Source organism: Harpia harpyja, chromosome Z (genome assembly GCF_026419915.1).
Source record: "Harpia harpyja isolate bHarHar1 chromosome Z, bHarHar1 primary haplotype, whole genome shotgun sequence".
NCBI lineage: Eukaryota > Metazoa > Chordata > Aves > Accipitriformes > Accipitridae > Harpia > Harpia harpyja.
In genome coordinates, this window is record NC_068969.1 from 85,851,490 (window position 1) to 85,865,351 (window position 13,862).

The window sequence follows — 13,862 nt, forward strand, 5'->3', positions numbered from 1 at the left end:
AGAAAATCAGTAGTAGGTAAACAGATGTTACAAATAGTTAATAGTTACTCTGATCTGGTCCAAAGAACATCCAACTTAACTTTATGCTTCTAAGCAACAGTGGCACAAAAGTGTGCCTAAAATCTTCCTATACCAATCAGTTCATCTGCTTGATCCCAATGACAGCAAGAAGTGAGAATAGCTAACTCTGCAAAAGCCCTTATTATAAAAGGAGGGGGTTTTTTTTTAGAGTTAGTCTAGAAATTCAGTCAGCTAGTTTTTGAAACTTTTAAGAGACACATGTTATTTTGCTAAGTTTTTATCTTCTTGCTTGCTCTTATTTTTTGGTAAGCTAAAAAAAGTTTAAAATGACAAATGCTTTACAAGTCTGACCAAAAATCAGATTTACAAAGACAGCAATTCTAAAATTATGCTTCCCCTGTAATGTTAACATACACTTTTCCACATCTGTATATTAAATTCTTAATTATTCTTCATATATAATCAGAAATAAGCCAGAAAAGTTACTGTGCAAACTGAACCCACTTCTAGTAGAAGTAGATTTAAATTACTTTTGGAGGAGATTTCCATTACAATAGGCATTTGACAACAGCTTTCTCTTTTCCCAAACATGTACCTGATACCTGGTCACAAAACAACTTGCCAAGCTCTTCACCTGTACTCCTCTCACCAATTTAACTCAGACTACTATTACCAACTTCTCATACTTCTTCCAACGATTTTTTACATGTTGCCTAAGAACAATCTGCAGAGCTCCCAGGAAAAAAAAAAAAAAGTAGTGTCAGTTCCTTATTTTTCAGCAAATGTGAAACTCCTGCATTGACCAAGCTGCTTGAGACCCAAGTCTCAAGCAGCTTGTAAGCTACAGACATCTGGAAGATTTAGTATCTGTGATGACTGGCCTTCAGAATCAAAACGGGAGAAGCACAGTTTCTGACAAAAAAGAGACATTTTCATCTTGCTTTTATATCTGAAGAAATGTCAGACATTGAAACCTTTGCATTAGTCCGGATACAATTTCAGTAAAACAGATTATGTATTATCTCATACATATGACATTCAGGTTATCTACAAGAAGCCAAACCTTTGCAATTCAACAATGGCTGTACTTGTACATACAATGCTAGAAAGGTTACTTCAGAGACTTCTTTGATTCTCTATAGACTATTTCTTCCCCCGTGGCTTCCCTGCCCCACCTGTACCATTCTTTCTCTTCTTTGCTAGACCACTTGACCCTGATCCTCCTCTGTCTCCAGCTTTGAATGGATTATTTCTCAACTTATTGCCAAGTGTGCTTGATTTTAAAGGGATGCAGCAATTGATCTGAGCTGGAAGTTACACATGTTAAAAAGCATAACTATTTTACTTACCTTCTTTCCCTACTGATTCACCTACTCAGCCCTACCAGTTTGACTCAAGCTGAAGTGCACCCTGCTCTGAAGAACAGAGAACTACAAGACTTAGAAGTAGCATGAAAGGATTTTTTAAAACATCTGGAGTATTAACAAAAAAAAAAAAGGACACTGAATTAATCTGTGTGCCTTGAGGATGGCTTTACATACATATACACTTCAGTATCTACGAAGAACATGAATACAAATCTGAAGACCCTGAACATCTAAAATCTGATTCATATACTTAACTGGGCCTACAGTCTGCAGGTAGCTCTTGGCTGAGAATGTTTGACAGTGAATAATATACATGATAAACATTGGTATTCCTATGCTTGGGGAGGGAAGAGCAAGTGAAAGAAAATAATCAAGATAAGGAGTTCTTTAAATCTTGGAATTAAATGTGAAAAACCTTATGTAGATATTAAGGTACTTCTGCTAAACGTTACAGACTTCAAGAGAATCCACAGTTCACAGCTTTGAACAAGAATCTCTATGTGGGGCACCCATGGAACAAGTTCTATTTACTAATCTCTATATGGGGCACCCATGGAACAAGTTCTATTTACTAATCTCATTGCCTTAATAAATTCATATTTTTGAAATAGAAGCCCGAGTGCCCCAGTACAGCAGTCAGTCATAATAGTCCTACTTCATATATTTAGAAAGACTACATTCTAGGCTCCTGAGGGAATGCAATCTAAACAATCAGAAATGTGATTATACTCATCAGGCAACTGAAAGTAACAGCACAGCCGTTCCGCTTGTATAAATACTTGAATAACACAAGCAGAACAAAACACAAGGTTTGCATCTACCACGTACTCACCCTGACTGAGCACTTTTCAGACTATAGTAACATATTAATACAATACTTCACCTCATCAGGGCATCCATCTGGTCTCGGTAGTCGTCCATTACTCTTCAAAAGCTCTATCAAATGAAATACAATCATTTGCCCTTGTTTATCATTGCCGATCATGCGCATGAATTCCTGAAACAGAAGGCTAACTGTCATAAATAATTTTCAAAGAAAAAATTATGCTGCAATGTTCTTGCCAGGGAAAATCTGCTATAAGAAGAATAAATAATAATAATAATAGAGAACAGTATGTAACAATGATAAAATTATAAATTACAAGTCCAGAGAATATAACAATAATTACAGATTTTTTTGTGTGTGGATAAAAATAGGATGATACATACACAATTTAAAGCAGTAAGTGAAAAATATTAAAATAATGTTGATTAGCATCTGACGATTAACTAGTTTTAAAAGGATAAACCTCACACCTAATTCTAAAGAGCTCTCTGAAACATTAAAACAAGATCTTGATGCTTTGAAAAATCCCAGTCAAACAGAAAACAGGTAGTATCATACTGATGTATGAAAAAAAAGATTAACAGGATTAATCAGTAACTACAGGCCAGAAAGAGTAGCATAATTAAAGCCAGCAAAAATGGCTTAGATAAATCTTGCTATCCAAAACCCAACGTAACTCAAAAAGTAGATTAAAATCTCACTCAGGTTGCCAGAGATCAAAAGTAAATGACGGAGTCCTATTAACTGAAAATAATTTTAAACACACCATGAAGGAATTATTTTTCTTCCAATGCTACACACATTTCTTTAATAATCTTTGACATGAAAATGGGAAACAACTGTTGGTAGAATCTGCAAATGGCCAAAGTTGAGGAAACAATGTACAAATATAGAGACCATGACAGTTAAAAAGACTGCTTTGGCTAATTGATGAAATCAATTTTTCTTGATACATATCTAGTAGGATAACCAACCTGATGAAGTGGTGAATGCACATGTAGAGTTGATTTATTCGACGTATATTCCACCTGAGCCCATGACTTACTCTACCACTTTTCATTTCATAATCCTTCTGAAGAACTCTAGGTGTCTGCAGTATTTGTGTTATTATGCAAGAAGAGCTGCCCCTGCCTTGAGAGTTCTTCTTTGATAGCTTAGTCATTGTATAGAATTACTAAGAGGTCCACTGAGGTCAATGCAGAGATCTCCCAAGTGCATTTTTGCCTATCATCATTGTTCAGCTCTCAAAACTACATTTGCCAGGACTGAGACTCTAGCCAAGGGTAAGAACAGCTGCAGTAAATATATAAGGCTCATCTCTCCTCTGTTATGCCTGCAAAGGACTGTAGGTATAAGTAAGATCGTGAATCTCATTTCCAATTGGAGAACTGTTATTCAGTGTACAAGTAGTACTTTTCTCCGTCCACTGTAAATTTGTCTTAAAAGGTGCCTGTCAACGGTCTGCAAAAAGCCACTCCCTTTCCTTCTTGAACTTCAATACTAACTTGGGTTCTGGTAACATAACAAAATAACTTTTAAGTTACCTTATTTAACTCAACTTAATGTTTACGTATTTGTTTGGCTCGGCCTTAGATTTGGAATAGCATTAAAAATACATGCCATGTTGCAATGAAACAGTTGCGTCTGGGATCAGTCTCCACAAAGGATGAGAAAGAACAATCTGTAATGAGAGATTTTAAAATCTTTTTCAAACGGTTAGGAGTTACAGGATGGGTAAGATCTGCACAGACTATCAGGTAATTTTCAGATCTCCTTTCCTTCTTATGGCTTGATACGAATACTTCTTAGCATGTTGCTGCTCCTGATTGGATGCTGCCTCATAAACACTAAGGTATTTCCAGAAAAGCATCGGTAAATATCAACCTATTTAGGTATAGGAACAATCTATATCTTTTAAAAAATTTAGATAAAGAAACAAAAAACCTCTGACAACCATTAACTATGTACTTACAGCTGGTGGGCTTTTGCTCTTGTCAATATACGTGAAGAGTTCATACAAGACCACACCAAAACTCCACACATCTGAGGCCACAGAAAATTTGCTTTCTGTCAGAGATTCTGGAGCATACCTGCAACACATGGTAAAAGAAGTATTGTTCTGTCTAACGTGTCTTTTTGGTTTTGAAGATATGTCTTTTAATAAGACTGACTTTTTTTCATGAATAAGTGTTCTTTGTACACAGGCATTAGCACGTTCCTTCTACTACCTTCACTAGTAACTATTCTTTTAATAATAGTTAACTGGTATTGAAAACACAAACCCCCTTAAGCAAACAGCTAGTGATAACTATATCCAAGTTTTTGTTTTTCCAACAAAGCCATAGATATTTTTCTTATCTGTAGTGTGAGTAAACAAGATTTTGATGTGATAAGGAAGGCCTGAAAAGACCATTATAGCCAGCAAGCATCCTTCCACCACTTTCAGTGAGTCTTGAACTGTCTCCCAGCTACTTCTGGACTTAAATTTTACAACTCCCAATAACATCAACTACTAAGATGCTATTTTGTATTATTTATACTTTAGATATGACATTTTTACAGTGCCTAAGGCAGACTAAAATATAGACTAAAATCACATGTACAAAATGGCATTTTCTTTTGCTATCGGGACATAAAATGGTTTTTATCAGTTATCTGCCAGCGTATTTTCTAAGGTACATCTAGGTCTATAGAACGGAACAGAAGTATATATTTTGCATTCTGAATACAGTCTACCAATTTCCATTTCATAATCCTTCAGTCTCCCACAGACTACACAGAGTGTTCTTCTCCTTTCCAAGCTAAGTGCAGCTCCTTGGAGCATTATGTATTTTGGAGTAACTTAGGCCTTTTCTGGAAACTCAATGCCCAAATACAGACATCTACCTGAATATTCAACTCAGCATTTTATCCTTGCTAATTGCAGTCTGTGGGATTTAACTCCACTTGGTCAACAGGGGGTCTCTCCAACAGATCTCAGCTACAAGATATGAATGACCAGTGTTCAGGGAACCGAAAGGTCCAAAACTTTGAAAGCATCCTGGGGAACGAGCCCTTTTAGATTTCTTTTATCTTTGAATATCTTCCCTGTTGCATACTATTTCTTTTAAGTATTCTGGTAATTTTTAGTTTTGGGGGGGGGGTGTTGTTTGTTTTGTTTTGGGGTTTTTTTGTTTGTTCTGTTTGTTTGTTTGTTTTTAAATATGTTGAAAAATCCTACAAGCTGTTCTGTACAGTCAAACATCATGCATGTGACTTTCACAATGCTGGGCAACTGACTTGGAGTTTACACTTAAAAATCCCACAATATGCAAAACAATTGGCTGGAACTGCAAAAACTGAAAACATGCCATAATTTCACATACCAAAAGAAGACTTACCAAAATATAGGGCTTTCACCAGGTTCTTTTACTTTGTAGTATTCTTTGTCTTGTGGCAAGACTTTTGTCAATCCAAAATCTCCAATTTTAACTCTGTTCTCATTCTCCACTAAGATATTTCTTGTTGCTAAATCCCGGTGAACGTATCTTTTTGTACCCAGATACTCCATGCCCTAGGTGTAAAGTTCACAAACATGAGGAAGAGAGTTACTTTTACCATTAAGTAGCTGTACTTTCCCTAAAGGGATGCATTAACCTCAAAGTTAAAGCCAAACACAGATTGTTACCAACACTGGTGTGCTTGAACATTTGTATTCTCTGAGGAATTACTTCTTCCAAAACCAGGGACTTCCCTTAACTGAAGGGAGACAGACTGAGCACCTGTCAGAGCTGAGTGTTTGTAGATTATGTAGCTGGATAGCTGTTACAGCTACTTTCTGTTGCCAAATGCAGTTTGCCGGTGATAGACAGAAGAAAAAATTTGGGCTAAGCTACACAGTCCAGGGCAGATGAGAAGGCTGTCCTATTTACCCATTTAATTTAATTATTTTTCTTCACTTAGTACATCTGCTTTCCTGATTGCTTTATGAAAGTATATATTATGATTCCTTGAATTTGACAACTATTCTCTGACTGTTTTCCCACCTGTGTGTCCTGTTTCTCTTCTGTATGGACCATCACTCACCAACACAGTTCTGCTTATTGTTATATTCCCATGGATTGCTGTAGCAAAACATGGGTCCAAAGCCACGCTGCCTTTTGCTGCTGCTGATCCCTTCTTACCAACGCATGTAATTCTTTTTGCTAACAATGAAATGTGGAAGAAGCCAGCGTGTGTAGTGGTATTACTAAAAAAAGACGGTCTTGCTTACACAGCAATAATAAATGGTGGACAGAAGTTGACACTGCAGAATGTCGAGAGATACCCGACTTGTACGTGAAAGGAAACACAAAGCAAGCTGTCATTTTCAGAGTTTCATAAGAAAGCATCTCGCTCCTTCAACACAACCGAAAAGCGACAAGTTACGCTAAGAGCATCGTTGAACTCAAAAGTTTCGGACATCAACGTTAAGATTTCTCTCTCCCTCTCCTTCTTCTTCGGAAGTAGTGTGACTCCGCAGCCCAACCAACCTTCCGCTCAGGCGCCTGTTGCCTCCTCGCGCCGCTAGGGGGCGCCGCCGTGCAGCCCCTAGCCCCCTTCCCAAAGCGCCGGCCGCCAGCGCCGGTCCACCGCCGCCCCGAACGACACCGCCCCGAGCCCGGCTTTTCCCCAGGAAGCCGTCTGCGTTCCCGGTACGACCCGTCCGCGTAAATGCTGTAGCTTTTTGTTACTGCTACAAGTGCACTGAGAACCGTCCTGAAGTTTCTCTGAGGACAGCAATTTCTCTGTTCGCCTGGAAAATACTTATTCTAAGAGAGATACTTAATTGAAATCGTGCAAATTCTAAGTGGAAGTCATAGCCCTGTGGCACTACTTCTAACAATGGAGTTGAGTTTCGTTATGTCATTTCCAACGTTTCTCTCATTAAAACTGTGCTATCCAGCAAGGACACCAGAAGGGCTTTAAGCACTAAGAGACGGAAAAATAAATTTATTCTTGGCCTCTTCTCCTATCAGCCAGCCTTAACAAAATACAGGGCAATAGAGCAAAAAAGAACATCCCAAAAATCAGATGCACAGAGAAGTTAACTTCTTTATTTGCTACTCTGTTGTCAGGATTCTTTAAAGCTGAATATAAAGTCCTACTTCTTGCCACCAGACAAGCTATACAAATGGCACAAGCTGCACCTGATGACAGCTGCGCTAATTTGCATCTACAGACACATCACCACTAGCAAACGCCATCTCTGAAAACGCTGCTTTGCACACTATGAGATATGCACAAAAAAAAAAAAAATCACCTGTAAGCCAGGAACCCTTTACCAGTACAGTGGCAAGGAATCAAAACACAGCAAGCAAGCAAAACCACTCATCTTAACCCTCAAGTGTGGGCATGCCTTCGTTTCTCTCATACATTTGACAGAAAAGCAGCAAGGCAGAGGGAGAAAGACTTTTGATTTAAAAAAGACCCCAAATAACAGAGTGACAGAAATGCACAGCAAAAAGAAGAGATATGAGATGTTGAAAGAGCAAACATTGCAAGAGAAGCAAAAACCGCTAAAGGAAAGGGGGAAATGTGATCAGCTAAAAGAAGAAGAAAAACCATTCAGATTCCATTTTCCTAATACTAGGTATTATGTTTTTAATTAAGTTGTTTTGAAGTAACAGAATGCTGCAGATTAGAGTGAAATCTTAAACGATCAATATAACCTCTGCTTGCAGGTCATACAGCAACAACAGTGCAAAGCAAGACACATACACTGTAATTATTAGACTTTGATCGCCTTGGAAGTAAAGGAAAGATACTTCTCTAAGAGAAAGCCCTATATGCAGACTTCCCCCATTTTCATACTGTGTGTACCTACGCTTTGCCACATGAAAGCAGGATGTTTTCCCATGTAAGTATCTGCAGAAGGCATATTCTAGCTCCCTTCGTCTTGGTTTGTGCTTGGTACTTAGGAAGCAGTCATTTCATCTGCTATTTGGATTTTTCACATTATCATTCTGCAGACGTGTAATACTTCGATGCTTCTTTTATATATGTGTATGTATACACATTAAGAATCATCTTCTTTGTACCTTCTGAACACAGTTCCTTTCCCACAGTTTCCTGCCATATTTGCACTGCCTGCAAAGGCCAAAGTCCACCTTCCGGTCCTCCTATCAGATACCTCTGTCTCAGAGAGCAGGGTCCTAAGATATGTTGCCACTGTTGTTCCTTCGGGCTTTGAATAAAACTTTGGATAAGGCCTAAAGACTTAGATATGCAAGCTTCACAGCTTCTTATGAGAGTAAGGCTCCTTATGACCCCTCAGGTCATAGGCTGAGATGGCCACAGAATAAAACAGGTAAGTGGCTGCAGCCTTTGCGTGTTTGAAAATCCCTGTTGCATCTTTATTCTATGAAAGATTCACTGTCACCATCTTTCTAGGTGGTGCCGAGTGTTAGACACTTCCAGCTCTTTGCTTTGAAGGAAGATTTTTTTCAGTGACTTACCAGCACTGATAATAACAGTTATTTTGTTGCAGAAATAATACTGAGAGAATTTCTTACGCCTGTTACTGGAGAATGACTTCTTGGTTTTGAGACACAAATCAGAGGGCTTTTAACTCTCTTTGAGTGGGTGGTCCTATGTTCAATCCTTCCTCTCTGTGAAAAAGATTGACACTTCCCACAGACTTGTCAACATTTTCTGTTTTCCAACCTCACTGTACATTGCTTGCCCATCAAGGAGTTTTTGCTGGAGACTACCCACCTAGCCTTGCTTCAGTGAAGCACATGAATAGGTGAGCTCAGCTGCTAAAAGTACATGCAGCATTCTTTTGTACATGCCCCAGCTTCAGTAGCTAAAAGGTTTACCAAGTCAGTCCAGGTTCAAGCAGGGAACACGATCAAGCTCTGCTCACCCGGTGAAAGTCTGAATGCCTGGAGAAGACCTCAGCTCTGGCAGAGACTCTCCTGCCTGACTTATCAGGCCTTTTCTGTGGATATTGCAGAAAGAAAGTCTTCTGCTCTGAATGTGGCAGGGCAAAATTACCAGACATAAGAATATCTGTGGGCTACATACCCTGAAGAACACTCATTAATGTTAAGTAACCTACTGTTTCCACATCTTTGATGTGGGTATTGGGGAAAGGAATTTAAAAATATTTCTGGTACGTGCCTTGAGGTGCTGTGTCTTCTCCCCCCCCTTCTCTCTCTTCCCTCTGACCCCTCCCCCCCCTTTTTTTTTCCCTTTACCCAAACTACCAAACCTGTAATGAAGTCTAAAGTGTCCATAGTTTCTTGTATCTAAAGCATAACAACAGAATAAAACTAGGGTAGGCATAAGCCCTTTTTCTGAGGAAATGAGGTATTACAATAAAGATCAGATGTTTGCCCCCCTTTTCAGAATTTTATGAAGGGTGTTCAGTACCAACCATTGAGACTAGCAAATAATTTATTACAGTGTCCTGGTTCCAGGTGGGATAGAGTTAATTTTCTTCTTAGTAGCTGGTACAGTGTATTGGATTTAGTGTGAGGATAATATTGATAATGCACCGATGTTTTAGGATAAGCGCTGCTTAGCAACAGCTAAGTTAAGGATTTCCCAGTTTCCCACGCTCTGCCAGCAAGCAGGTGTACAAGAAACAGGAGGGAGCACAGCCAGGACAGCTGACCCGAACTAGCCAAAGAGATGTTCCATACCACAGAATGTCATGCTCAGTACAGAAACTGGGGGGAGTTGGCTGGGAGGGGTGGATCACTGCTCTGGCATCGGTCAGCAGGTGGTGAGCAATTGCATTGTTTATCACTTGTCTTTTTCTTGGTTTGTTTTTTTTTTAATTTTTTTTTTTAAATTTTATTTTCTTATATTCCTTTTCATTACAATTATTATTATGTTTTTTTATTATTATTGGTAGTATTAAATTTTATTTTAGTTATTATATCATTCTTATCTCAACCCTAAGTTTTAGGTTTTTTTCCCCGATTCTCCTCCCCATCCCACTGGGGGTGGGGGGGAAGTGAGCAAGTGGCTGCATGGTGCTGAGTTGCCAGTTAGGCTTAAACCACAACATACAGCTTTGGGCACTTCTATGGCCTCTAGTTCTTCATACAGAAATCATATACCTTGCTCTTTCTGCTAAACAAGCTAATATTATTTACAGCTTAAAGTAAATTTCTTAAACACATACATGCTATTATTAGTGGTTTTACAGCTGAATGTCTAAGTTCTGAAAAATAAGTTATAGTATGTCATGAACAGTTTGCCTGGGTGAGTACATTAACTCCTGCAAAATTTTATTTCAGCTCTTATTAGGGAGAAAGAGGTTTTGATTCTTCTGAATGAAATATAAGCTAAGCAAACTATAAAATAAACAAAAATAAATGGAGTATGTTCTGCCTCAGTCAGCAGATAGGCCAGTCTCAGCATCCTGTATTAAGATACTCAGAAGTTGTCATGTTTAGTGCATGAGTATGTATCACTACTTTTTTTAGGGTTATGGGGTGCTACCAGCCCAACAGTATTATAAAAGATACAACAAAACAACCAATGATGGTTGTTTTGAGACAAATGAGAAGAGACCAAAGAGACAAAAATTTGTTGAAAAATGTCAATAATCTGAAATTTCCTACCTTGCATATCTGAGATGCATACAGCAAAAGCTTCTTGTGGTCCAGCCTTTCCTTGTGTTTCTGCAGATAATCTCGTAAACTTCCATATGGTAAGTACTCCATAATTAACCTTAGATTCCTACGACCTTTGACAACAAAAATAAAAAATACACTTAAGTTTTCTGTCATTTTCCAATGACAATTTTTGAAATACAAATATTTACAAATGTCTATGAATAAAAGTAATAGAAAATAGTCTTAACATCAAAAAACTAATTTATCATATGTACATCACTATGCAATTTTTCATATATTAAACTGCATTTCTTCAGGAAATACCATTTATTTAAACACAACAATAATGTGGATGTGCTTGATATACAGAGCATCACTAATCAAGATAACCTCATCAGTACTGTAGCTACTATTGCTAAAGCAAAGCAAAAGTGCCACATGTATATTTGTGTTTACGTAATTCCTCCTCACTGCTGAGATTAAACTCAGAATGGCAACTGACATCAACTGGTCAGCAATTTTAACATCCTTCAAAACTTAGTCTGATTTTGAACCAAGATTTTTCTTTTTACAGAACCCATGCTTTCATTCATCAGCTTCAACAGCATCAGCAATTCACTCAAACACATCCATTTCTGAAACTTCTTCCTGTCTGGTCTTTTATTTTATAGGCTGTACAAGAACCAATAATACCCAGTCGGGGATATTACATTGAGCAAAAACCAATAACAGTTACAAAATGGTTGCATTTTCCCACTTAATCCTAAATTCTTTTCTAGGAAGGCTTTTATGCTTTAAGATAAAGAAACTGGGTAACCAGTCAAAATGATACTTTCTCTAAATCAATCAAATTATGCAATGAGCTGACTAAATAAAATGTCCACCTTGTACTGAGAAGCAGTATATGACAGACACTACTTCCTTTGATTTGTACTCTCTAAGTCCTGGTAAAGTTAGGACAAGTCAGTGATTTTCACAAACACTTACCTCTCTGAATTTCTCAGTATGCATACTTAGGTGTACACCTGAAGGTGTATTCAGTATAGCACATACCTGCGCTGTAGCATACTCCTTTGTATTTAACAATGTTATCATGCTGCAGAGATTTAAGTATTTCGATTTCTCTTTCAAAGTCCCTAAGGTGCTCTTCTGTGCTATGTTGCAGCTTTTTCACAGCCACCACCTCCCCAGTATTATCCTGCAGTGGGTCATATCGGCACATCTCAACACTGCCAAAGTTTCCCTAGATCACAAATGGAAATACTTGAATTAAAAACAAGTCCACATCATTGTTTCTTTCTCAGTGCTTGTTCATACTGCCTCAGTGCTCGTTCGTACTGCCTCAGTGCTCACTGTATAACCATTAAGGTGACCACAGTTAATTATTTAAGTGAAATGTCACAAAAACTCCGAGAGAAGAGGACTGCAGGAGAAGGGGGGAGGAAGGGGGGAGGGAGAGGGGAAGGGGGGGGGGCGGAAGGGGGGGCGCAAACATGTCAGATGCAGCTCTGCATTACTCAAAAAGATTTTGGCCTTTCAGTGTGGCTGGATTTTTTCTAGAGGTCAGCTGTCTTTCTTCTAGCTAAATGATACTGTGAAACTGAAAAAAGATCTAGAAGGAACTGCATGTTCTGGTCAGATATGACTGAAATTATTAATTTCTGTAACAGAAGTCTCAATGTAAATAATGTATATGGGATCATCAAAAGATAACTGAAAAAGATAGTTCTTTCCTAGGCAATTAGAGAATTTCAAAACATCCTACCTTGCCAAGTTGCTGTAAAAACTTAAGATGTCTTTCTTCAAATTGTGTTGGGTCACGATCTTCAAAAGCGCCAGAAAATCCAAGTGCTCCAATTCTCATATTTGGCAACATATCACTTTCTGTCAGTAGCTCGTAATCTGAGGGGTAGGAGGAAGAAGGGAAGAGAGAAAGGGAACAGGCGGCACAGAGAAGCAAATAGGAGAATGAAGAAATTTATTACAATCGTGGCATGTACTACCTTTGCTTGGCATACCCCAAGCTCAGTAGAATATTAACAACCACCCTAATTTCTATATAGTAACTTGCAGTCAAAGACAAAGATGTTTTACAAAAATGCCAAATGACTTGTCTTGAGTCATAGCAAGTCTTGCTTTAATTTCCAATTTTCTTTTTTGCAGGCTTATGGTACTTCAAATTTAGTGACTATTGTGCAACAACTCCATTACTGCAGAGGGGAGAAATGTAAACTTCACAAGGGCTTGTGACAACGCATGTCTTCCACTTGGAAAAAAGAAAGATACCTATTTATTTTATTGAGAGAAAAAAGAAAGACAGTCACAAACATAACGTACTTGGTTAAGAGACTAGAATGTTTGGGATGGACATAATCAAACCGCAAAACTTCTTTGAATGATAATGCTAACTTCTAATGTGTTCTCTTTTAGAACAAACTAAAAAGCAGTAACATAGAGTCCTTACGAACTCAGATTTCTGGGGCTGCTTTGGAGAGTGGTTGTGGGTCAACATACCGGAAAGGAAATGAACCAACAAGAATCAGGGTTCTTTTTGTCTAGTGTGTTCTTCTTGTATCACAGACTCACCTGGAGTGAACAAACTATTCAAGTCGCGTATAATTGCTCTAAATGAAGGCCTGAAATCTGGCTCATAATCCATACAGTTGTTTATAAGGTTTGCTAGTTCTGTCCAGTTGGGGGCAGGAAGCTGGTGCCTATCTTCATAAAACTGTAGTTTCTGGAATTAAATAGATAAAAGCCATTTTAATATACAACCATGAAGAGTTGCAGAAGCCTTAACATTCTCACCAGAGCAGCCAAAAGATACAACTCTCAGCCTGGACTTGTTATCTCACTAAATGCACATCTGACCAATTTACATCAAAAGCAAAGGCTGACAACGTAGCAAGACTGGCCTAATTTAGAGTAATCTGTTCAGAAATTCCCAGTCAGTTACTGGTGGAAGATGATAAAACAGCAAAAGATAATGAGAAAGGTGGTGTCTCCTTTACTGGCAATTTCGTAAAACCTCAACTGGATGGGTCCAGCAGAAAATTC

At 38.3% G+C, this 13,862-nt stretch overlaps 1 protein-coding gene across 9 annotated transcripts in view; it reads right to left on the bottom strand.

Moving 5' to 3' along the window:
• Positions 1–13,862, bottom strand: part of JAK2 (Janus kinase 2) — a 66,538-nt gene that overhangs the window by 4,142 nt on the left and 48,534 nt on the right. For 6 of the 9 annotated variants that reach the window (XM_052777459.1, XM_052777455.1, XM_052777461.1 and 3 more), the window contains 7 exons: positions 13,392–13,542; positions 12,571–12,707; positions 11,859–12,048; positions 10,812–10,936; positions 5,595–5,767; positions 4,187–4,304; positions 2,272–2,385 (listed from right to left, as the gene is read on the bottom strand). In XM_052777459.1, the coding sequence (XP_052633419.1) occupies positions 2,272–2,385; positions 4,187–4,304; positions 5,595–5,767; positions 10,812–10,936; positions 11,859–12,048; positions 12,571–12,707; positions 13,392–13,542 (1,008 nt within the window). The other 3 variants (XM_052777456.1, XM_052777457.1, XM_052777458.1) reach the window with 3 other exon arrangements.